This window comes from Salmo trutta, chromosome 16, assembly GCF_901001165.1.
Source record: "Salmo trutta chromosome 16, fSalTru1.1, whole genome shotgun sequence".
Taxonomy (NCBI): Eukaryota; Metazoa; Chordata; class Actinopteri; order Salmoniformes; family Salmonidae; genus Salmo; species Salmo trutta.
The window spans coordinates 27554007-27578001 of NC_042972.1; the positions used below are offsets into that span (position 1 = coordinate 27554007).

Here is a 23995-nt window from a genome sequence, read left to right on the forward strand (position 1 = left end):
TCCCTTAATGTCATTACTCCTTTAATGTCATTACTCCTTTAATGTCATTACTCCTTTAATGTCATTACTCCTTTAATGTCATTACTCCCTTAATGTCATTACTCCTTTAATGTCATTACTCCCTTAATGTCATTACTCCCTTAATGTCATTACTCCCTTAATGTCATTACTCCCTTAATGTCATTACTCCCTTAATGTCATTACTCCTTAATGTCATTACTCCTTTAATGTCATTACTCCTTTAATGTCATTACTCCTTTAATGTCATTACTCCTTTAATGTCATTACTCCCTTAATGTCATTACTCCTTAATGTCATTACTCCTTAATGTCATTACTCCCTTAATGTCATTACTCCCTTAATGTCATTACTCCTTTAATGTCATTACTCCCTTAATGTCATTACTCCCTTAATGTCATTACTCCCTTAATGTCATTACTCCCTTAATGTCATTACTCCCTTAATGTCATTACTCCCTTAATGTCATTACTCCCTTAATGTCATTACTCCCTTAATGTCACATTTTTAGGTGCAATTGAAAATGTCATGGGATGCATTTGCTCCATTGTTTTCTTTTGTTGAAATATTCCACTGTTTTATCATAAGTGCCTATATGTTTTACAGTCTAAATGATAAATTGTGCATTGCCTTGCATGTTGTTGCTGCTACATTTGTACATCTGGATGTGAAAATCATTGCGTTAAGTCTTCAGGGATTCTAACACAAATGAGTGTCACTATTGTCAAATGAATGCTTCTTAAATTCCAAAGACGGACCCCAATGCCCAGGGGCGGACTGGGACCAGAAATTGGCCCTGGCATTTCTAACACTCCAGCCCACACTGGCCCAGGCCCCCACAGTGGCCCATTTTGTTCATCAAGGCGCCCACACCGGCCTCCACACCGGCCCCCACACCGGTTCCCACACCGGAATTGTTTTTTTCTTGAGGACCCCATTTTTTGCCAGATAATGATAATTTTGTGCAAAATACCCTAGTTAGACAGGCACACTGGGTTAAACATGGACCAGCCCATCTGGCATTTGCCGAAATGCCCGAAATGTCCACCCCTGCCAATGTCATTTAGGACAACCTGTCACTCATCAGTCAATTTTGAAAGTTTCCCAATTCTATGGGTGCAGGACAGATTCCATTGATTATTTTATGCATACATCTGACTCCTTTTACGCATAATACAAAATAGGGGCATATTAGAAGTGAGAGAAGAGAAAGAGGAGGATAATTCCTTGTGGAAATGTCCATTCACTGCTTATCAACAACACCATCAAAATAAAAATAAATGTAAGCTCCATATCACTAATGATATGTAATGACTTGAAATGGCCTCTTGCAGGTTCGAAACCTTGTCTGAATACAGTAATACAATGCAAACTGGACAAACTACCCTCCAGTCCATTCTGCATTCTGCCTTGTTCCCTCCCTCTTGCTCCCTCTCTCTCTTGACTTGGTGACAGACCTAAAAGCCTTTTGTTGCAATCTTAGCCAATGGAGATGGATTACGACACGGAGGAGCAGAGATATATAAAGAGCCCTTTTAGGACGTACTTGCACACTTTTCAATGACACATCTTAACATTCGCACCAATGGACTTAATTGTTATCAGATATGGCAACCAAAACAACAACCATAGCATAAAAACGGCTTATGCTTAAAATCGATAGATAGGCTAAAGTAAAATACTGAGAAAACCCACTAGGACGGGCGCACCTTCCTACATTCACTGCTGTCCTACAATACAACCGTTTTAAGAGGCGACTATTTGAGTAGTTGCATATCATTGGTACCTTTGCAAGGTAAGGATACACAGGTTAAGAGAAGCAACATTTCAGAGGAGGGGATAACTCGAGCAGAAAGTTCTATAGTCTCACCAGTCATCATCATGCCGAGGTATAACTTTTTTCTGTGTTTGATGGTTTATATTTGTCTGGAACTGTCTGGGAGTGACGAACCTAACCTTTTTCTGCCACCAACGAGCGAGATGCCCACGGACGCCGGGCTGTCACTCCTTGACGAGGAGGCAGGCGCTCACGAATGTTCAGCATGCGTTTGGAGAGAGCAAAGTAAAGTCCTGAGGCTGGAAACCATCAAATCTCAGATCCTGAGCAAGCTGCGGCTCAAGCAGGCTCCTAATATTAGTCGGGAGGTGGTGAACCAGCTGCTCCCAAAGGCGCCCCCGCTCCAGCAGCTTCTGGACCATCACGACTTCCAGGGAGATGCGTCCTCCCAGGATGAGTTTATGGAGGAGGACGAATATCACGCCACTACAGAGTCCGTCATCACTATGGCCTCGGAGCGTGAGTAATGCAACTTTGCCCCATAGCTGCTGAAAATGATTAATTAGTTTGTAAACCAATACTGAGAGTGAGCAGCAAGTCGCTGTCAAATGTGTGGTGATTGTTATTATTATTGACATGCTTGGACAGAGGATATCCTGGTAACAACATCGGCACTTTGGACTTCTGAACATACTGCTGATGATTTTATGACCATCTTTTTACTCAAGTAAAATATGACAATCCACCCACAGAACCGTTTAAATAGGACAAATGATGCAGTGTCAGCTGTTTGTTACGGCTGTCAAAATATCCCAATGGATTAAGTGTGAATTTGATAAATCACTCAAGTCAATAAAGGGCCTCGTCACTATATGACAGAACCAGAGTAATTCACTTTGAGTAAGTCAAGCCATTATTATTATTATTATTCATATGATGCATGAATGCAACTCTCTTGCACATTCTATCTAGGCCTATGTGCATGAAGAGGGTGATTTGTTGTAGGATGGACTTCTAGGCTACAGCTGTGGTAGCCTGCACTGACAGCTCGTACGCGGCTTTAGCCAACGCGGTGCCTATGAACATAGACCGCAGAAGTATAGCCTACCCCAAATGATAGCATATGTTCTTACTTTTCCTATTATTTCAGGACCATACTTCTTGCGGTCTACTTTTAAGTAACTCTGTATCATGTTCGTATAAATAACTATTTTAAAAATCGTCGTTTAGGTTTTCTGACAATTCGGTGACTTCTATTTGTAATTTCAGTCATGTTTTGTGATTTGACTTTAATTAACCGTTTGGAGTGCATAAATCAATAATGATAATGTAACATTTGGTAGGCAGATGCATTGCACCGAGCCTATGCACATGATCCCTTATTTTACATATCCTGCATTTGTATGGCCAAAGTATAGGCAATCCTAATCGGCCTATATAGTTTACATAGCAGAGGGACCGTTAAAGCCTAATATGCCCTATCAAATAAGTATAAAATATCACGTTCAATGTCAACAGGAAGGTAGGCCTATAACCTACTGAACAAACCCTAACAACATTCCCTAAAATTATAGAGCCACAGCAGCTGTTCTCTATCGGTCCTTTATATGAGGGCTCTATCGGATTCCCTGCTGTTCATCGCAGTGAGAAAAAGTGTGTCCAAAAAAGCTGCCATTGTTTCCCGCATGCAGCAATCCCCCTAGACCGCACTTGCCTTTTTAAATGCGAGGTTTATAGGCACAGCTTGTTTTTTCCCTGTGAGAACACAAAGCCAGAGAAACAGTTGGGGTCGAGGGGAGTGTGTGACCTTTTCGCTGCGAATTGCTGGGGTTCAACAACATTTACACACGTAATGTATTCCGCACAAGGCGGACGAAAAGCCGTGCAAATAATCCGTTTTTTTCCAAGAGGGAACAAAGGATGCGTTTACACAGGCAGCCCAATTCTGCTATTTTTTTCACTAATTGGCCTTTTTACCAATCAGATCAGCTCTGAACAAGAGCTGATGTGAAACTATCTGATGTGATTGGTCAAAATACCAATTAGTGGAAAAAATATCAGAATTGTGCTGCCTGTGTAGACGCAGCCAAAGATTTGTTTGTGTTGCCTTAACTAACCTCTCCGTCAATTGTCATACAGCCCACGTCGTGCCCTTTCTTTTCTCGGCATAATGAACTTCACCAGTTTAACTGCTGCTTGGTGAGCGCCAAACGCATGTGAGATGATTTTTCAGTTGGCTATTATTGTCAGAGATGTTCGTTCTTCAAATAAGCAGTGGTTTAAACGTCAATAAATTACTTTTAATCGCCCTTATCCGTTAGTGTTAATAGACTGTCCCCTCCAATTAATCGCCAATTTTACTCATCAGAACTCCTTGTGATGGTAGCTGATCGTTCATGAATGATCCTCGTTATGCACATATGCCTACTTTGTGATGAATGACCTATTCTTGAATATCTGCTACCAAAACAACTGTGGCCCATGGTAATGAATATCTCAGTGTCAGTTGCTATTGACAACCTTCTAAGCAAGTTCAGCCTTTGGTTTGGTCCTCTGAGGGATGCATCGATGTTCTTGCCAGGCATGAGATCTTGACTGCTGTTGCATGCTGGCAGGCAGCTCACCATTGTGGAAAATGATTCCTATGATCAAGGACAATGTTTTTTTTAACAAGTAGTGCCTATAGTCTATGTTAGAGACTGGAGATGTGGAGGAAACATGCACAATTGTAGAACGGTAGCACATTTTGAAGCCTTTATCAAATCCTATGCATCACCATTTACATAGACTGAGCCTCATGCAGAGCATCATAAAGTTGTAGGATAGAAGCATTTATCAATATAATGATATGACTAATGTGATTATTTTATGTGATTGTCATGGCTCAGGTTTTTGAGGTCAACAGTGTGACGTGGAATGGTCAATGTAGGCTCTCCTCCGGGCTTAGTATGTCCAGCTGTCTCAACCAGTTAACAACATAGCTGTTTCCCCCATCACTCTGCATGTATGTTGTTAGTGGGACAAACCGGCATGGTTTTTTCCCCCTCTTCTCATGACCGAACCTGCGTAACAGTGTGTCTTGTTTGAGGGTTAGATAGCTGTGGTGCCTCCCTTTCAGTATGTTCTATCCAGGGTTGTTCTCTTTTTGTGTATGGACGTGTTGAACCTGTCTCTGCACTCTTCCTCGGGCCGGACGTGACATGACACAGCTGCTCCTGTCCTTTAGAGGAGAGATATGATGGGACTGGGCATTTAGCAGAGGCTTTTGTTTTGCTGGGGATTGGGCTTTGAGCGGGATGGATGGAAACCCCATGTTTCTGTTTCTCAATGGCTTGTTTATTAGACAGTTGTGGGCCGTGGTTATTGATAGGTCCATAAGATATCTCTATTAAAATGTCAGGCGTGGGAGCTGCTGCTTTGTTTTGAATGAATGGGAGTGCACTCTCTGACACTGGTGCAAGAAACATGTACTGTGCCGCTCTGCTCTGCACTGTTAGCAGGATGCCATGGGGCTACATTAGCATCTTTCCCTCTCTCTGTTTTCTCCTCTTCCTCCCACTCTACATTTTATCCTTTTTCATTTCTCACTTCGCTCTCTTCTCTCTTTATTCCTCATCTCTTTACCTCTCCCTCTGAACTCCCTCCATCATCACTCTCCTCTGGTGTTCACATTGAGAGGAGAAGGACTGCATCTCTCTTGCCTGTGGCGCTTCAGCAATCCCACAAGATGAAAAGCCCCTTTTCCGTCTCAGATAAAGCCAGGGAGGACTTCAAACGCTATTCCCTGCGCACCTCGAACCCAATCACCCTCTCATGGGCGTGCACACTGCCTTTGATGGGCCGTGCAGGTTCACACAGTACATGCTGAACTGGACCGGTGCCAGAGTTGCTTCTTAGTATTCGCTCAAGGTACGTGGGTGCCGCAGTGGGGGTTGAGAGGGGCCATGCTTTCTGGTCGCTAATTACACTATGAAATTTAATGGAAAAGCTATTTATATCCCAGTGCGGCACTGTAACGTACTGTAGCATTCCCTCCCCATACCGTGTGTTGAAAAGAATATCGATGCAGTGCACTACCCATGTACATGGAGCGAAGCTGCACACATAGAAACTGCATTGGTCCTATGTGGTTCATTTGTATCACAACATTGCGAATCACAGTGCAAAGGATTTGAAACTGTTTGTATATGTTTGATACACAGAAAGCTGTCTTATTTTGTACTTGAGCTGAGTCCTGTAAAAACAGGCTGTGTGTGTGTGTGTTGGTGCATGGTCTGCCTGGGCCAAGGAGGGGTATGACCCCAATAGGCCCTCATTTGTTACCTGTCCATGGCATTGAGACCAGATCTCTCTCTGTCTCTCTCTGTCTCTCTACAACTGCGTACATTTGGAAAACGTTTGTTGATAATTTGTCATTCCCCGTGTTTCTGGATTGTTTCAGTAATTGGCCCATCTTATTGCAATTTGAACACTTAAGTCCAACATCTGTTTAAGTTGCCATTTTAGCGCTAGTCTTAAGCAGGGTTCACACAGAGCAAACAGTTTGAGTTTCAAACAGGTTCTCTCCTTTGACTCGAGAACAATCAAATCAAAGTTTATTTATTTATTAAGTGCCTTTCAATGGGGTATGGTAGTAGGTGCCAGGTGCAGGTGTAAGGTGTCAAGAACTGCAATGCTTCTGGGTTTTTCACGCTCAACACTTTCCTGTGTGTATCAAGAATGGTCCACCACCCAAAGGACATTCAGCCAATTGTGGGAAGCATTGAAGTCAACATGGGGCAACATCCCTGTGGAACGCTATTGACACCTTGTAGAGTCCATGCCCCGACGAATTGAGGCTCTTCTGAGGGCAAAAGGAGGTGCAACTCAATATTAGGAAGGTGTTCCCCATGTCTCATGGCTTAAATATCCTTATTTAACCTGTCTCCTCCCCTTCATCTACACTGACTGAAGTGGATTTAACAGGTGACATCAATAAGGGTTCATAGCTTTCACCTGGAGTCACCTGGTCAGTCTGTTATGGAAAGAGCGTGTGTGTGCGTGTAGAGAGTATGTGTGCATATGACGAACAATCCTCTTCATTCTTTTCATTAGCACCTGTGCATCAAACATTTGAATGGAGTTATTTGAATGGAGTTATTGCTTTATCAGTCATCCTCAGTGCCATGACACAAGTTTCATCAGAGCTTATTGACAGGGGAGCCAGCAGAGTGCAGAACTTCTCTCTCTCTCTCTCTCTCTCTCTCTCTCGACACTTGCATTTTCAGTTGCTGTATTGGTAATGTTGGTAAAGTTCTTTCTATTTTTGTACACTGAACAAAAATATAAACGCAACATGTAAAGTGTTGGTCCCATGTTTCATGAGCTGAAACAAAAGATTGCACAAATTTGTTTACATCCCTGTTAGTGAGCATTTCTACTTTGCCAAGATAATCCCTCCACCTGACAGGTGTGGTATATCAAGAAGCTGATTAAACAGCATGATCATTACAGAGGTGCACCTTGCGCTGTGGACAATAAAAGGCCACTCTAAAATGTGCAATTTTGTCACACAACACAATGCCATAGATGTCTCAAGTTGAGGGAGCGTGCAATTGGCATGCTGACTGCAGGAATGTCCACCAGAGCTGTTGCCAGAGAATTTCATGTTTATTGTTCTATCATAAGCCACCTCCAATGTCATTTTAGAGAATTTGGCAGTACGTCCAACCAGCCTCACAACCGCAGACCACGTGTAACCATGCCAGGCCAGGACCTCCACATTCGGCTTCTTCACCTGCAGGATCATCTGAGACCAGCCACCCAACAGCTGCTGAAACTGTTGGTTTGCACAACCAAAGAATTTCTGCATAAACAGTCTCAGGGAAGGTCATCTGCGTGCTCGTCGTCCTCACCTGGGTCTTGACCAGTTCGGCATCATAACCGACTTCAGTGGGCAAATGCTCACCTTCAATGGCCACTGGCATGCTGGAGAAGTGTGCTCTTCACGGTGAAATCCCGGTTTCAACTGTACAGCTTGTATGGCATCGTATGTGCGAGCCGTTTGCTGATGTCAACATTGTGAACAGAGTGCCCCATGGTGACGGTGGGGTCAAGGTATGTGCAGGCATAAGCTACAGACAACGAATACAATTGCATTTTATGGGTGGCAATTTGAATGCTCAGAGATACCGTGACGAGCTCCTGAGGCCCATTGTCGTGCCATTCATCCACCTTCTCATCATGTTTCAGCTTGATAGTTGAGCATGTTTGGGATGCTCTGGTTTTGACATGTATGATGGCGTGTTCCAGTTCCCGCCAATATCCAGCAACTTCACACAGCCATTGAGGAGGAGTGGGACAATATTCCACAGGCCACAATCAACATCCTGATCAACTCTATGCGAAGGAGATGTGTCACACTGAGGCAAATGGTGGTCACACCAGATACTTATTGGTTTTCTGATCCGAGCCCCTACCTTTTTTTAAAGGTATCTGTGACCAGCAGATGCATATCTGTATTCCCAGTCATGTGAAATCCATAGATTAGGGCATAATTCATTTATTTCAATTGACTGATTTCTTTATATGGGCTCCCGAGTAGCGCAGCGGTCTAAAACTGCATCTCAGTGCAATAGGCGTCACTGCAGTCCCTGGTTCGAATCCAGGCTGCATCACATCAGGCTGTGATTGGGAGTCCCATAGGGCGGCGCACAATTGACCCAGCATTGTCTGGGTTTGGCCGGGGTAGGCTGTCATTGTAAATAAGAATTTGTTCTTAACTGACTTGCCTAGTTAATTTATTTTATTTAACCTTTATTTAATATGAACTGTAACTCAGTAAAATCTTTGAAATTGTTGTGTTTTTATACTTTTATTCAGTGAGTATTAACAATGGAGAAACATAAGAAAATAGGTAATCTGGTCTACACACGTGTGGGCACATGCAGGTACACGTATGCCACACACACACACACACACACTGGACAACTGTCTCCCTTTTGACAAAAAGGGTCAGAGTTCACAGCTATGTGATATATTGGACGAGGAGCCAATTAACCTCACCGGGCCTCTTTCTTTGGCAGCAAAGGAAACTGGTAGTAGCTTACACAGCATTACCCCCACCCCCATGCACACACACATGCGCGCACACACACACACCAACCACTCCCACCAAAAAAAAACAAGTCTTTTATAGTGTTGACCCTATAAAAGGGTCATTTCCTGAAGGTGCAGGAACCATAAACATTAAGAGGGAGAGCGCTAAAAGAACAGGCCAGCAGAAGCTGGACTGTCTTCAGCCTACTGGCCAGTGTTTGCGGGAAGTCGATGAGTATGTGAGGTTTTTATCCATTCCATGGAAGGCTATATTTGATGGTAACACCTGTTCCCGTCCACTGAGGGAGCCATAGAAGGGAAAGACATACCACTGAGGGAGCCACAGAAGGGAAAGACATACCACTGACGGAGCCACAGAAGGGAAAGACATACCACTGACAGAGCCACAGAAGGGAAAGACATACCACTGACGGAGCCACAGAAGGGAAAGACATACCACTGAGGGAGCCACAGAAGGGAAAGACATACCACTGAGGGAGCCACAGAAGGGAAAGACATACCACTGACGGAGCCACAGAAGGGAAAGATAAACTTTGGTGATGACTTGTTGGGACGCCTGGTCATTACTGGTTTGTTTAAGAAGAAAATAAAACTTTCTAGGCCTGTTGAAATAGCACAACACGCTGTCAATTATATGGCTAATAAAATTTCAAAGGGCCAAAGTCTTAATACGAGGGGCGAAATTTCACCAGCACTTTCAGGAATCTCACTCCCTCCACCTTTCATTCCGTATTCCCACGCTCCCATGTCCCCACCACACCAACTAGTGCCCACCCTTTCTCTGGGAGACTTAACTTAAAACATGGGTCCCACACACACGCACATATGCATGCACATATGCATGCATGTACACACACACACACACACACACACACACACACACACACACACACACACACACACACACACACACACATACACTATACATTCAGGAATCACACTTATAATACAGCTTCCTTACCTCAGCAGATAAAATGTCACAGTACATTGCACCAATATCAACTATACATTGAGTTTGATGTGCATAGCAGTATAAAAGGGACATTTTTATGAGATCCTGGATCATTGTCACAATTATGGACCAATAAATGCATAAATTCCTCCTGCCGTGTGTGTGTAGTGAGCTGGAATGCTGCTGAGTGCCTGTTAAAAGGGATTCAGGGAGCTAGCATCCAGCTTGCTGCGCTGTATGTGCCCCATAGTGCGTGGGCATGTAGTGATGGAGGGATTCATGGAGGAGTGTTGAGGAGGGGGTCCACAGGGAGCAACAAGCAGCCTAGTCCTATCCTTAAGGGACAAAATCACGGAGGGGCTTTTATAGGTACACTTAAAAAGACCTGAAACACATGTTATGTCTCACTAATAAAGGAAATAATTACTTCCCACCAGTAATTAAGCACTGTGTACAGGAGGGACACAAGGGAAGAAAGGAGAGAAAATATAAAATGGAGAGCATTGAGGGGAAATGACTGACTGGCGAGTCGGGCTTTGCTGCGGAGACGTTTTATGGAGGAGCCCATTAATCCTAAAAGAAGGCGTCTCTGATCAGAGGAAATACAGCGTGGACACAACGTCGGATCCCACCAGGATTCCGATGTGCCTGAAAGAGGTTTGGACGGTGCGCATTGAGTGGCTCGCCGGCGCCACAGCTGATGAATATCTAAATTAAATGTTAATTAGAGCCCTTCTAAGTGGCCCTGAGAGTTACTGTATTCATCCATCGCCTATGGTTGCCTGCACTTCAGTTTCAGTATGCCGAGAGCCGAGATCAACTCAGGAAGTTCATTATATGGAAGCAGCACATTGTCCAAACGTCAAAATGTTCTTTAGGCCTGGAGCCAAGTTTGATTCTATTAATGTACAGTGCTGGTGGAGAAAAAAAAGAGCTGTGACAGATTTAGAATGGGATAACAGATACTCCCACATTGTATGGACATTGTCGAGTGAATAGTATGGACAGAAAAGGGATTGAAAGGAGGGGGGGAACGTCACTCTGGCTGACAAGGCCTGGTCACGCTGACTTTGTCCACAGTGAAAATCCTTGGCTGAGGCTTTGGGCTTTGAGTGTGCTTCAGGGAGGCCTCAATAGCTCAGTGAGGCAAACAGAGAGGCCAAACTCACATCATCACCCAAAGACAGGGGGCAAGGAGGGAGTGCATCAAAACATCTTGCCTTTTGTGGGTCCCTCTGGCCTCTGCACCCCCTCAGCCCATTTGGGTGCAGGAGAGAGGGACGGGGAGAGGGAGTGATAGAGGGATATGGGGAGAGAGCAAAAGGGTCAAAGGACACACTAAAGCAAAGCTTTGTCAATGTCATCAGTCCTTCTCTGTGTTGTTTGTGTTGTACACTGACTTAGCTCACCTCATGCACTCACTAAGGGACTTTAACTGATATATCATCTCATGCAGTAGGGTGGCAGGTAGTCTAGCGGTTAAGAGCATTGGGCCAGTTATCAAAAGGTTGCTGGTTCAACTCCCAGAGCTGACTAGGTGAAAGATCTGTCGATGTGCCCTTGAGCAAGGCACTTAACCCTAATTGCTCCTGTAAGTCACTCTGGATAAGAGCATATGCTAAATGAATAAAATGTAATGAATTATGGATTTTGGTGCAGAATACTTTTTAGTTCTAAGTATGACGCTGTATATGACGCAGATTGCCTGTGGGCTCAAAAACGTTAATTTCATTAGTGACACTACTGGTGTGATTCACTTAGGTGAGAATCTCCCATGCAGGAGTTTATGGGTTACATTCAACAGCTAATTTTACTAACTCCATAGAGGACGCCATGAGGACATAATGCAGGGTATAATGTAGGAGAGATTAAAAAGACGTCATTCAGATCACAACGCTTCTGTCAGGAGACAGAATGTAGCTGAAATGAATGGACATTGTGGTGTTAAAGGATTTGGCAGTAAAAACCCCAACTATTTTCCTTTGCACAATCAGTTGCTTTGCAGAATTGATCATAATATCCCTTCTCAGTCAGAATCTATCAGAACACACATGCGCACGCACACATACAAAACCCTGGTCGTTTCCTGCTGTCCGGCTTATTTCAGCTCACTGCTTTCTCTCTCTCTTTCTCCCTCCTGCAGTTCTGCATGCATTTCTGTGGTTCAGTTATTTTCTGTGTAAGGGTTATATTATTATTGTAAGACTCCTATCGCTGTCTTGGGGAGAGAGTCTGTTTGGGGCCTGTGTGTGTGTGTGTGTGTGTGTGTGTGTGTGTGTGTGTGTGTGTGTGTGTGTGTGTGTGTGTGTGTGTGCCCTCACTGGGTTGGAACAGGCAGTGGCCGTTCTAGACCATTTCAACTGGGGGGGCCAAGCTGGGGCCAGTTGTACTGTTAGAGGGGCCAGTTACATTAGACGTTATTGTTGTCATATCGTTTTCTTCACTGCATTGCAGGCATTAGCAGACAAAAGACCATGTTCATAATCATTCAACAATTTATTTGCATTTTCTGTCTAATAACGGATGTAAAAAACGAACGATAGCAAAAATTAGTTATGTAAAATTATTTCATACTCCACATTTAGGGGGGCCACAAGGGGGTCCAAAATTGTTGTCACAGGGGCACTGCCCCCCCCCCCCCCCCAGAACCGCTAGTGGGAACAGGGAGTATTAGGAGGTGTCTTTTGTTGCTCCTGGGGGGCTCCTGTGCTCAGTCCTAATAGGAGTCTTGTGCCTGCCGTTGTCCCAGGGGAGGGGGCCTGAATGAGGGGTCCAACTTCACCCCCCCCCACTCTCCTCCCCCTTTGGGACAGGCTGAGAGACAAAGAGGGAGTGGGGCTGGGATGGTTGAGGGGGTGCACTGTGGCCTCTGTCTTATTAGAAGGGTCGTGAACGTGTCACAATGATTAATTTGCCGAGGTGCGCAGGGATACCCTAGAGTCACATTTATCTAACGCCAGGGCTCCCAAACGCGCACTCACCACAAAATGGCACATTTGCATTTCCCATTAAGAAAAGAAAATACAGATATATATATGCAAATGCTATCCCCATCTTGGTTTATGCCATTATGCTCTGTCGTTTCGGACATTCACAATGGATGACCGTTTTTCTTTATTTTTTCACAATTTTTTTGGCAGTCTATCTATTGAACCTGATTGGCATGCTGTTCCTTTTTTTACTGCACGTGTGGACACGGACACACTCTCACACAGCCCAGAGTGCCTTCATACAAATAGGACTGGAGAGGTTGGATGTGGTGTCTCCATCAAATATTCCATCAACTTAATCTACATTCTCTATGTGCCTCCTATCAGACCAAGCAGAAGGCTCCATTGTGAACTGTGCATAACAAAGCAATGGGATTGTCTGTTTGCCATCTTTCAATCTAATGTCAGCCTAGTTTTTTTGTGTCTGGTTCGGGGACACTCTCTGAGGTCAGCTCATGGTGAAATGTTCTGATGTGTTGTTGTGTTTTGCAACACAGCATATGGTGTGAATAATATAGCCTACACTCTTCTCTCTCTGTGTAAAACGTATATACTGTGTGTGGTCATCACGTTCATTCTTCTCTTGCCATGTTCACGCAGCACCACCTGGTAGTATTACTGCCAACCATTAAAACATGGCATGCTTTGAAATGGCCTCGGAGGTATTTGAATGAACAGATGACAATGGTGAATAAACCCTTACACTTAATAAGTGTTCCCTTACATGAACATAGAGCGCCTCGAGCTAGCGTTGGAAAACATGTACCCAGGGAGTGGGCCAGATGTTCAGTAGTCCCACCTGCAGACCTGCTGTGCCTTGGCAGTTAAAACTCATGTGCTACATATCTCTCATCACACCGTAGGGAAATAAGCTGTTACAGTAATGAAGCAGAGCAGCACTCCACACTGCAGTAGTGGAAACAGGAGAGAAGAACAAAACAGGCACATGTCCTATAGGAAAAACACTGCTCACACTCACATGTATGCGTCCTTCTTGGTTGTCTTTGTAACCAGAAGTAGGTGAAGGTTGATATCTCAGTCAACAATTGAATTGTGTTTGAGAGGTGGTAGGTAGGAGGGACTCCGATGAGAGAGGGGTTGTCATTGCACCAGTAGGTGGTGCTGTATGCAAAACCTGCGCTTGTGCCCCCAGGTTTGGATAAAGGGGTAAAGGGACTGGGGGATTGGGGAGGGGTCTTCTGTTATAAAGAAATGGGTACAGGAAATGAAGACACATAAATGTTACTACACCCCACGGGCAGGAAAATACTCAACTCTTTTCATCAGTAATATTTCCTGGCAACGGGGATTGAGCTATTTCAGGTCAGGGCTTAAAATCCCCTTGGTTTTGAGTGATCTTTACAAGCCTCCCTCATTTAATATGGGTGGAAAGTTCTGCCAAGATATATGGCATAATTAGGCTGCAGGTATGCACGTTTCACTGAGTTCCCCTCCATTGTATTCCCATTCACGCTCTATGAAGGCACAAATTGATATTACCCATCGATGCTCTCATTGTTTAGCATGATGTAGCTCATATGTTGTGCATGTGTGTTTAATAACTTCCTGTTATATGGCACTAAATTTAGCATGACCAGCAGAACCTGCATCTCAGATTACGTAGGAAACTGTAGGGCTTATCTTATTGCAGGCAACATCTAGGAGAAAGTGATTTGCCAAAGCAACTCAAACCGGTTGCTTCAAGTGAGTCTTTCAATTCAGCTGTTGGTTAGTGGTTCATGTGGATAAAAGAAAGTGCGTAAAGCCATTGTCATAGTTTCACCATTCACTATGCAGCAGAAAAACCACAACAAATAGTAACCTCAAGTAAGCCCGGAGAAACTGCAGAATCATTCATTCCCGGTTTGGTGATGATGAGCAAACACAACAACACGTTAATTGCTGCGACCCCAGCAACCTACCAAAAGGAACATTGACATATTGTTTGTCCAGCGTGAGACACTGTTTAATTTACACTCACTAATGACTGGCCCTCATAATACAGGCTGAAGGACCTTGGCACTTATTCAATGTTCCTCTGGACTCTTCTAATGGATATGGTTTTATCTCATTGAATTCATATCCCTCTATGCATGCCTGCTAAATCAATTACAACACTCTGATAAACAAATCACCATTGGCTGCTAAAACCCCGCCCCAAACACAACAAAAACAAATTGCGGCTGAGTAAGTTGAGTTGTATATCTTTGAAATATGAAATGGGTGTGAATAGGTGAAAGAACTGTTGTGAAGAAAAACATATATTACCATCGCCATAGGGTCGACCTTGACCTTCAAACTCAATTTGGCTATTAGGACTGCCCCTCCCCAGCACCGCGGGATGTAAAAGGCTGACGGTTTTGACCCCTGATCCCATTTCTTAACTAGGCCGAGGTGCCAAAATGACCTTTTGACCCAGGAAGCCTTTGCAGGTTGCCTGAGCAACCTCAGATTTAACAATGATTGACAGGTCCCTGCGCTTTCTGTTTAAAATGAGGCAGCAACACACTTCTCAGCAGAGAACAATGAGCGGGAACACAAGCCTCCATTCAGCTCAGTCTAGATCATTAACACTCTCGGCTGTCTGCTTCAAAACCAAACTATCGGCAGTCTACCAACTGGTGAATTCGGTGGAAAGTTGCTGTCAATTTTGAATGTACAGTACCTCATTGATAATATTTGGCTCCATTTAAATGTAAGCACTGGATTTAGGAAGGGGCCCTTCAATGCATTGAAATAAATATGTCAACAGAATAAATGCATTTTTTAAATATGCATGCCTCCTTTAAAAACAACGTGATGCCATTTATGGGCGGCAGGTAGCCTAGTGGTTAGAGTGCTGGACTAGTAACCAAAAGGTTGCAAGATCGAATACCCCGAGCTGACAAGGTAAAAATCTGTTGTTCTGCCCCTGAACAAGGCAGTTAACCCACTGTTCCTAGGCCACCATTGAAAATAGGAATTTGTTTTTAACTGACCTGCCTAGTTAAATAAAGATAAAATAAAAAATATGTTATCTGGTATGGTGTCGTTAAACAAGATTATCTGCTAATAAATCTTGACGGCATACATTTTCACCTAATTCATGATAGACAGAATGCATTACATTGAAATAGGCGTTGGGTACATGTCATTATTCTTGATGGGCAGTCTATACAAATGAGTCAGAATGCGAATGACAATATGTTGTACACAACCACAGCCAGTCACATAAGTGGTAGCCTACATCAGTGAAATACTCTGAATGAAGGCCAAGTACTAAGATATGAATAGTCAATGGATATCCAATGGTTTAAAAGCTTCTCTTTTCTTTCAAATGTTTTTTTTGCTTCTGAGACTGCAACAGTAACCATAACTTGTCATTTGGGTATTGTCCCTAAATTACTTTATAATACAGCTCAGCTCTACAGAGCCCATTAAAATCTCCACAAATGTTAGTTAATCTAGACTGGTAGTGGCTCCAAAACGGCTAATTATTTCAAACTGATGGCTCCATCATGAGTTTGCTCAGGGGATCTAGTAACCATTTTATGGTTAGTGCTGCTTAGCTGTTTTCCTGCCTCTTCTGTCTCCCATCTAACTCCCCCTCACTCCTCCTGCCTGTGATTTTGGTGGCAGCTGTGCAGAGATCTGTTTTGACCTGTGAACCCCACAGGCGGGATCTCCATGCTGCGTCAGACATTTACTGATGTAAACCAATGGCAGCTCTTGGATTTGGAGTGGAGAGCTTCTATCATTCGGTGATATAAGTCAGTTGCAAAATGTTAAATCGACCCTAGCCACTTCCCCCTAGGCACCGTGTATAACTGAAAGGATTGGATAGGTATAAAACAATGCGATAATATCTCCCGTGCTCCACCATGATATGTGATATCTTCATTATGACATCTGGCAAATCCACTCATTGGATTTAGAGGCTTCGTTTGACCAGTCCTCTTAGTTAGCTGTAACATTTACTACATTTTGTAGTCTCTCAAATGTTTCTTTGAAGCTGTTTTTTCAAAGGCATTACCTTTTTTTCATCTTAAAGTATGAAAGATATTGACAACATAGACAAAAGGTTTAACCTTTTTTTAACTAGGCAAGTCAGTTAAGAACAAATTCGTATTGACAATGACGGCCTGACCAAAAGGTAAAAGGCCTCCGGCGGGGACTGGGCCTGGGATTAAAATAAAAACTAATATAGGACATAACACACATCATGACAAGAGAGACACCACAACACTACATAAAGTGAGACCTAAGACAACAACATAGCATGGCAGCAACACATGACAACATGGCAGCAGCACAACATGGTAGCAGCACAAAACATGGTACAAACATTATTGGGCACAGACAACAGCACAAAGACAAAGGTAGAGACATCAAGCGAAGCAGCCACAACTGTCAGTAAGTGAACATGATTGAGTCTTTGAATGAAGAAATGGAGATAAAACTGTCCAGTTCGAGTGTTTTTTGCAGCTAGTTCCAGTCGCTAGCTGCAGCAAACTGAAAAGAGGAGTGACCCAGGGATGTGTGTACTTTGGGGACCTTTAGTGTTGTATGTGGAGGATGAGGGCTGCAGTGGAGGGTGAGGGCTGCAGTAGGTATCTCAGATAGGGGGAGTGAGGCCTAAGAGGCTTTTATAAATAAGCATCAACCAGTGGGTCTTGCGACGGTATAGAGTGCAGTGATGTGTCCTATCAGGAGCATTGGTGGCAAATCGAATGGCCAAATAGTAAAGAGCATCTAGCCGCTCGAGAGAACCCATACCTGCAGATCTATAAATGACGTATACGTAACCAAGCATGGGTAGGATAGTCATCTGAATCAGGGTTAGTTTGGCAGCTGGGGTTAAAGAGAAGCGATTACAATAGAGGAAACTAAGTCTAGATTTAAACTTAGCCTGCAGCTTTGATATGTGCTGAGAGAAGGACAGTGTACCGTCTAGTCATACTCCCAAGTACTTATATGAGGTGACTACCTCAAGCTCTAAACCCTCAGAGGTAGTAACCACACCGGTGGGGAGCGGGGCATTCTTCTTACCAAACCACATGACCTTTGTTTTGGAGGTGTTCAGAACAAGGTTAAGGGCAGAGAGCTTGTTGGACACAAAGAAAGCTTTGTTGTAGAGCGTTTAACACAAAATCCGGGGAGAGGCCAGGTGAGTATAAGACTATCATCTGCATATAAATGGATGAGAGAGCTTCCTACTGCCTGAGCTATGTTGTTGATGTAAATTGAGAAGAGCGTGGGGCCTGGGATCGAGCCTTGGTGTACTCCCTTGGTGACAGGCAGTGGCTGAGACAGCAGATATTCTGACTTTATACATTGCATTCTTTGAGAGAGGTAGTTAGCAAACCAGGCCAAAGACCCCTCAGAGACACCAATACTCCGTAGCCAGCCCACAAATATGGAATGGTCTTCCATATAAAAAGCTTTGGCCAAATCAATAAAAATAGAGCACAACATTGCTTAGAATCAAAAGCAATGGTGACATAATTTAGGAGCTTTAAGGTTTCAGTGACCTGAGCGGAAACCAGATTGCATACCAGAGAGAATACTATAGACATCAAGAAAGCCAGTCAGTTGATTATTGACAAAGGACGCACTGAGGCTGCCTTCCAAGCAATGGGAACCTCCCCAGAGAGGAGAGACAGGTTAAAAAGGTCAGAGATAGGCTTGGCGATGATAGGGGCAGCAAACTTAAAGAAGAAAGGATATAAACCATCTGACCCCAATGTTTTCTGGGGGTTAAGTTTTTAAGGAGCTCCTTTAGCACCTCAGAATAAGTGAATGCCTGCAGAGATAAGCTTTGTAGCGGGGCAGGGGAAAAAGAGGTAGTCGCATTAGAAGGGCTGGGAGATGAGGAAATGTTGGACGGGCAATGAGGCATGGCTGAGTCAAATAGGAATCCTGACTTAATGACGTGGCGATTAAAGAGCTCAGCCATGTGCTCCTTGTCAGTAACAACCACATCATCAACATTAAGGGACATGGGCAGCTGTGAGGAAGAGGGTTTATTCTCCAGGTCTTTAACTGTTTTCCAGAACTTCTTGGGGTTAGACCCACAGAGAAAGAGAACTGCTCCTTTAAGTAACTAACTTTGGCCTTCCGGGTAGCCTGAGTGCACTTATTTCTCATTTGCCTGAACGATAGCCAGTCAGCCTGAGTATGCATGTGCTGAGCCTTTCACCAAATAGAATTCTTGAGATGGAGTAACTCTGCCAAATCACAGTCGAACCAGGGGCTGAACCTGTTTTTAATTATCATTTTCTTTATGGGGGCGTGTTTGTTAACAATACCACTGAAAATAGAAAAAAAGAAGGTCCAAGCGTCTTCGACAGAGGGGATCAAGCTTCTATACCAATTTACAGAGGCCAGGTCATGAAGGAAGGCTTGCTCATTAAAGTTTTTTAACAAGCGTCTATGACAAATCAGGACAGGTCGTTTCACTGAGCAGCCATTACGAACACAGGCTGTAAAACAGTGATCACTAAGGTCATTACAGAAAACACCAGACTGATACCTATCAGGATTATTTGTGAGGATAACAAGGAGAGTAGCCTTTTCTGGGTGTTTGGAGTCATACCTTGTGGGATTGGTAATAATCAGAGAAACTTTTAGGGAGTCCCATTGCTTTAGGACTTGGTCAGGGGGTTTAAGCATGTCCCAGTTTAGGTCACCTAGCAGGACAAATTCAGACTTAGTGTAAGGGGCCAGGAGAGAATTTAGGGTACAGGCCAGTGCTGATGGTGGATGATAACACCCAGCCAACAAAGAGCTATTTGAAAGTTTAATGCTTAAAACCAGCAAATCAAATTGCTCAGACTTGACGGAGACAACCGAGCACTGAAGGTGTTCCTTGGTAAAGTTTGCCACTCCACCACCTTTGGATGATCGCTCTTGCCGAAAAAGGTTATAACCAGAAAGGTTAACATCAGTGTTCAAAACACTCTTCCTTAACCACGTCTCAGTAATGACCAACACATCTGGATTGGAGCTGTGAACCCACACTTTCAACTGATACATTTTAGGTAATAAGCTTCTAGTGTTAACGTGCAGGAAACTCAGGCTTTTACGAGAGCAGAAATCTGTGAAACAGATATCAGAGCACAAGTCAGAATTGGGGCCAAGGTGTATATGCACATTTGAAGATATCATCAGCAGTAATGCAATCAGGCCATGGCAGAGGACAAGGAGAGCACTGCAGTGTTTTTTAATGACATTTGAATGTGCATCAGATGGAAACAAGATAATATTGTACAGCAATTTCATCAGGTAACATGAATACAAAGCCAGCAGGAGGTGGTTAGAATAGGATGGGAGGCCAAGAGTCCGTGTAACAAATAGAGTCAGAGTCCCGAGGATGGGACCAAACAGTCTGTCCCACGGTTGGGTAAACAAGCACGTTCATAGTCAACAAGGCACACAGGAGTCATGAGGCAAATAGCATAAAACACAAGAAAAAAATATAAACCTTTATTAATGTAGAAACCCTGTCTGTGTTTCTCTATCCCACAGCGGAGCCCTTGGTGCAGGTGGACGGCAAGCCCAGCTGCTGCTTCTTTAAGTTCAGCCCCAAACTCATGTTCACCAAGGTGCTGAAAGCTCAGCTGTGGGTGTACCTTCGGCCGCTGCAGCAGACTTCCACCGTCTACCTGCAGATCCTCAGGCTGAAGCCTGTCACGGAGCAGGGCAGCCGCCACATCCGCATCCGCTCATTGAAGATCGAGCTCAATTCACGTGTGGGCCACTGGCAGAGTATCGACTTCAAGCACGTGCTGCAGAACTGGTTCAAGCAGCCGCACACCAACTGGGGGATCGACATCAATGCCTTCGACGAGAGCGGCAACGACCTGGCAGTGACCTCGCTGAGACCAGGGGAGGAAGGGCTGGTAAGGACCCTCAGACCTGTCGCAGCCTTACACACTGACACTTTGTCAATTAATCTATCCTCAATTCCTGGCATCCTCTCTCCACACCTCATATTCAAAATGCATTGGAGAAGTAGGTCCAAAGGGAGGTACCTTGGACCTTCTCCTCCAATACGGTTGAGAATTATGCAGGGAGATAGGATGCAAGGAATCAAGGAAAGACCACTTGAGATACAGTTGAAAGTTTACATACACCTTAGCCAAATACATTTGAACTCAGTTTTTCACAATTCCTGACATTTAATCCTAGTAAAAATTCCCTGTCTTAGGTCAGTTAGGATCACCACTTTATTTTAAGAATGTGAAATGTCAGAATAATAGTAGAGAGAAAGATTTATTTAATCTTATTTATTTCGTTACATTCCCAGTGGGTCAGAAGTTTACATACACTCAATTAGTATTTGGCAGCATTGCCTATAAATTGTTTAACTTGGGTCAAATGTTTCGGGTTGCCTTCCACAACCTTCCCACAATAAGTTAGGTGAATTCTGGCCCATTCCTCCTGACAGAGCTGGTGTAACTGAGTCAGGTTTGTAGGCCTTCTTGCTTGCACACGTTTTTTCAGTTCTGCCCACAACTTTTCTATGGGATTGAGGTCAGGGCTTTGTGATGGCCACTCCAATACCTTGACCTTGTTGTCCTTAAGCCATTTTGCCACAACTTTGGAAGTATGCTTGGGGTCATTGTCCATTTAGAAGACCCATTTGCGACCAAGCTTTAACTTCCTGACTGATGTCTTGAGATGTTGCTTCAATATATCCACATAATTTTCCTCCCTCATGATGCCATCTACAGTGGGGGAAAAAAGTATTTGATCCCCTGCTGATTTTGTACGTTTGCCCACTGACAAAGAAAGGATCAGTGTATAATTTTAATGGTAGGTTTATTTGAACAGTGAGAGACAGAATAACAACAAAAATATTCAGAAAAACGCATGTTAAAAATGTTATAAATTGATTAGCATTTTAATTAGGGAAATAAGTATTTGACCCCCTCTCAATCAGAAAGATTTCTGGCTCCCAGGTGTCTTTTATACAGGTAACGAGCTGAGATTAGGAGCACACTCTTAAAGGGAGTGCTCCTAACCGCAGCTTGTTACCTGTAAAAAAGACACCTGTCCACAGAAGCAATCAATCAGATTCCAAACTCTCCACCATGGCCAAGACCAAAGAGCTCTCCAAGGATGTCAGGGACAAGATTGTAGACCTACACAAGGCTGGAATGGGCTACAAGACCATCGCCAAGCAGCTTGGTGAGAAGGTGACAACAGTTGGTGGGATGATTCGCAAATGGAAGAAACACAAAAGAACTGTCAATCTCCCTCGGCCTGGGACTCCACGCAAGATCTCACCTCGTGGAGTTGCAATGATCATGAGATCGGTGAGGAATCAGCCCAGAACTACACGGGAGGATCTTGTCAATGATCAAGGCAGCTGGGACCATAGTCACCAAGAAAACAATTGGTAACACACTACGCTGTGAAGGACTGAAATCCTGCAGCGCCCGCAAGGTCCCCCTGCTCAAGAAAGCACATATACAGGCCCGACTGAAGTCTGCCAATGAACATCTGAATGACTCAGAGGACAACTGGTGAAAGTGTTGTGGTCAGATGAGACCGAAATGGAGCTCTTTGACATCAACTCATCTAACCGTGTTTGGAGGAGGAGGAATGCTGCCTATGACCCCAAGAACACCATCTCCACCGTCAAACATGGAGGTGGAAACATTATGCTTTGGGGGTGTTTTTCTGCTAAGGGAACAGGACAACTTCGCCGCATCAAAGGGACGATGGACGGGGCCATGTACCGTCAAATCTTGGGTGAAAACCTCCTTCCCTCAGTCAGGGCATTGAAAATGGGTCGTGGATGGGTATTCCAGCATGACAATGACCCCAAACACACGGCCAAGGCAACAAAGGAGTGGCTCAAGAAGAAGCACATTAAGGTCCTGGAGTGGCCTAGCCAGTCTCCAGACCTTAATCCCATAGAAAACCTGTGGAGGGAGCTGAAGGTTCGAGTTGCCAAACGTCAGCCTCGAAACCTTAATGACTTGGAGAAGATCTGCAAAGAGTCGTGGGACAAAATCCTTCCTGAGATGTGTGCAAACCTGGTGGCTAACTACAAGAAACATCTGACCTCTGATTGCCAACAAGGGTTTTGCAATCAAGTACTAAGTCATGTTTTGCAGAGGGTTCAAATACTTATTTCCCTCATTAAAATGCAAATCATTTTATAACATTTTTGACATGCGTTTTTCTGGATTTTTTTGTTGTTATCCTCTTACATCTAGACGTTCCGCTAGCGGAACACCTGCTCCAATATCCAATGATGGGCGTGGCGCGAAATACAAACTCCTCGAAAATCCGAAAACTTCCATTTTTCAAACATATGACTATTTTACAGCATTTTAAAGACAAGACTCTCGTTAATCTAACCACACTGTCCGATTTCAAAAAGGCTTTACAGCGAAAGCAAAACATTAGATTATGTCAGCAGAGTACCCAGCCAGAAATAATCAGACACCCATTTTTCAAGCTAGCATATAATGTCACAAAAAACAAAACCACAGCTAAATGCAGCACTAACCTTTGATCTTCATCAGATGACAACCCTAGGACATTATGTTATACAATGCATGCATGTTTTGTTCAATCAAGTTCATATTTATATCAAAAACCAGCTTTTTTACATTAGCATGTGACGTTCAGAACTAGCATACCCCCCGCAAACTTCCGGTGAATTTACTAAATTACTCACGATAAACGTTCACAAAAAACATAACAATTATTTTAAGAATTATAGATACAGAACTCCTCTATGCACTCGATATGTCCGATTTTAAAATAGCTTGTCGGTGAAAGCACATTTTGCAATATTCTCAGTAGATAGCCCGGCATCACAGGGCTAGCTATTTAGACACCCAGCAAGTTTAGCCTTCACCAAACTCCGATTTACTATTAGAAAAGTTTGATTACCTTTGGTGTTCTTCGTCAGAATGCACTCCCAGGACTTCTACTTCAATAACAAATGTTGGTTTGGTCCAAAATAATCCATAGTTATATCCAAACAGCGGCGTTTTGTTCGTGCGTTCAAGACACTATCCGAAGTGTAAATAAGGGTCACGAGCATGGCGCATTTCGTGACAAAAGATTTCTAAATATTCCATTACCGTACTTCGAAGCATGTCAACCGCTGTTTAAAATCAATTTTTATGCCACTTTTCTCGTAAAAAAGCGATAATA

At 43.7% G+C, this 23995-nt stretch overlaps 1 protein-coding gene across 2 annotated transcripts in view; it reads left to right on the top strand.

The window, feature by feature from the left end:
- Positions 1 to 1294: 1294 nt before the first annotated feature.
- Positions 1295 to 23995, top strand: part of LOC115150456 (growth/differentiation factor 11) — a 48678-nt gene continuing 25977 nt past the window's right edge. For both annotated transcript variants that reach the window (XM_029693769.1, XM_029693770.1), the window contains exons 1-2: positions 1295 to 2314; positions 20342 to 20715. In XM_029693769.1, coding sequence (XP_029549629.1) covers positions 1900 to 2314; positions 20342 to 20715 — 789 coding nt within the window. In that variant the 5' untranslated portion in view covers positions 1295 to 1899. The remainder of the gene's footprint in view (positions 2315 to 20341; positions 20716 to 23995) is intronic.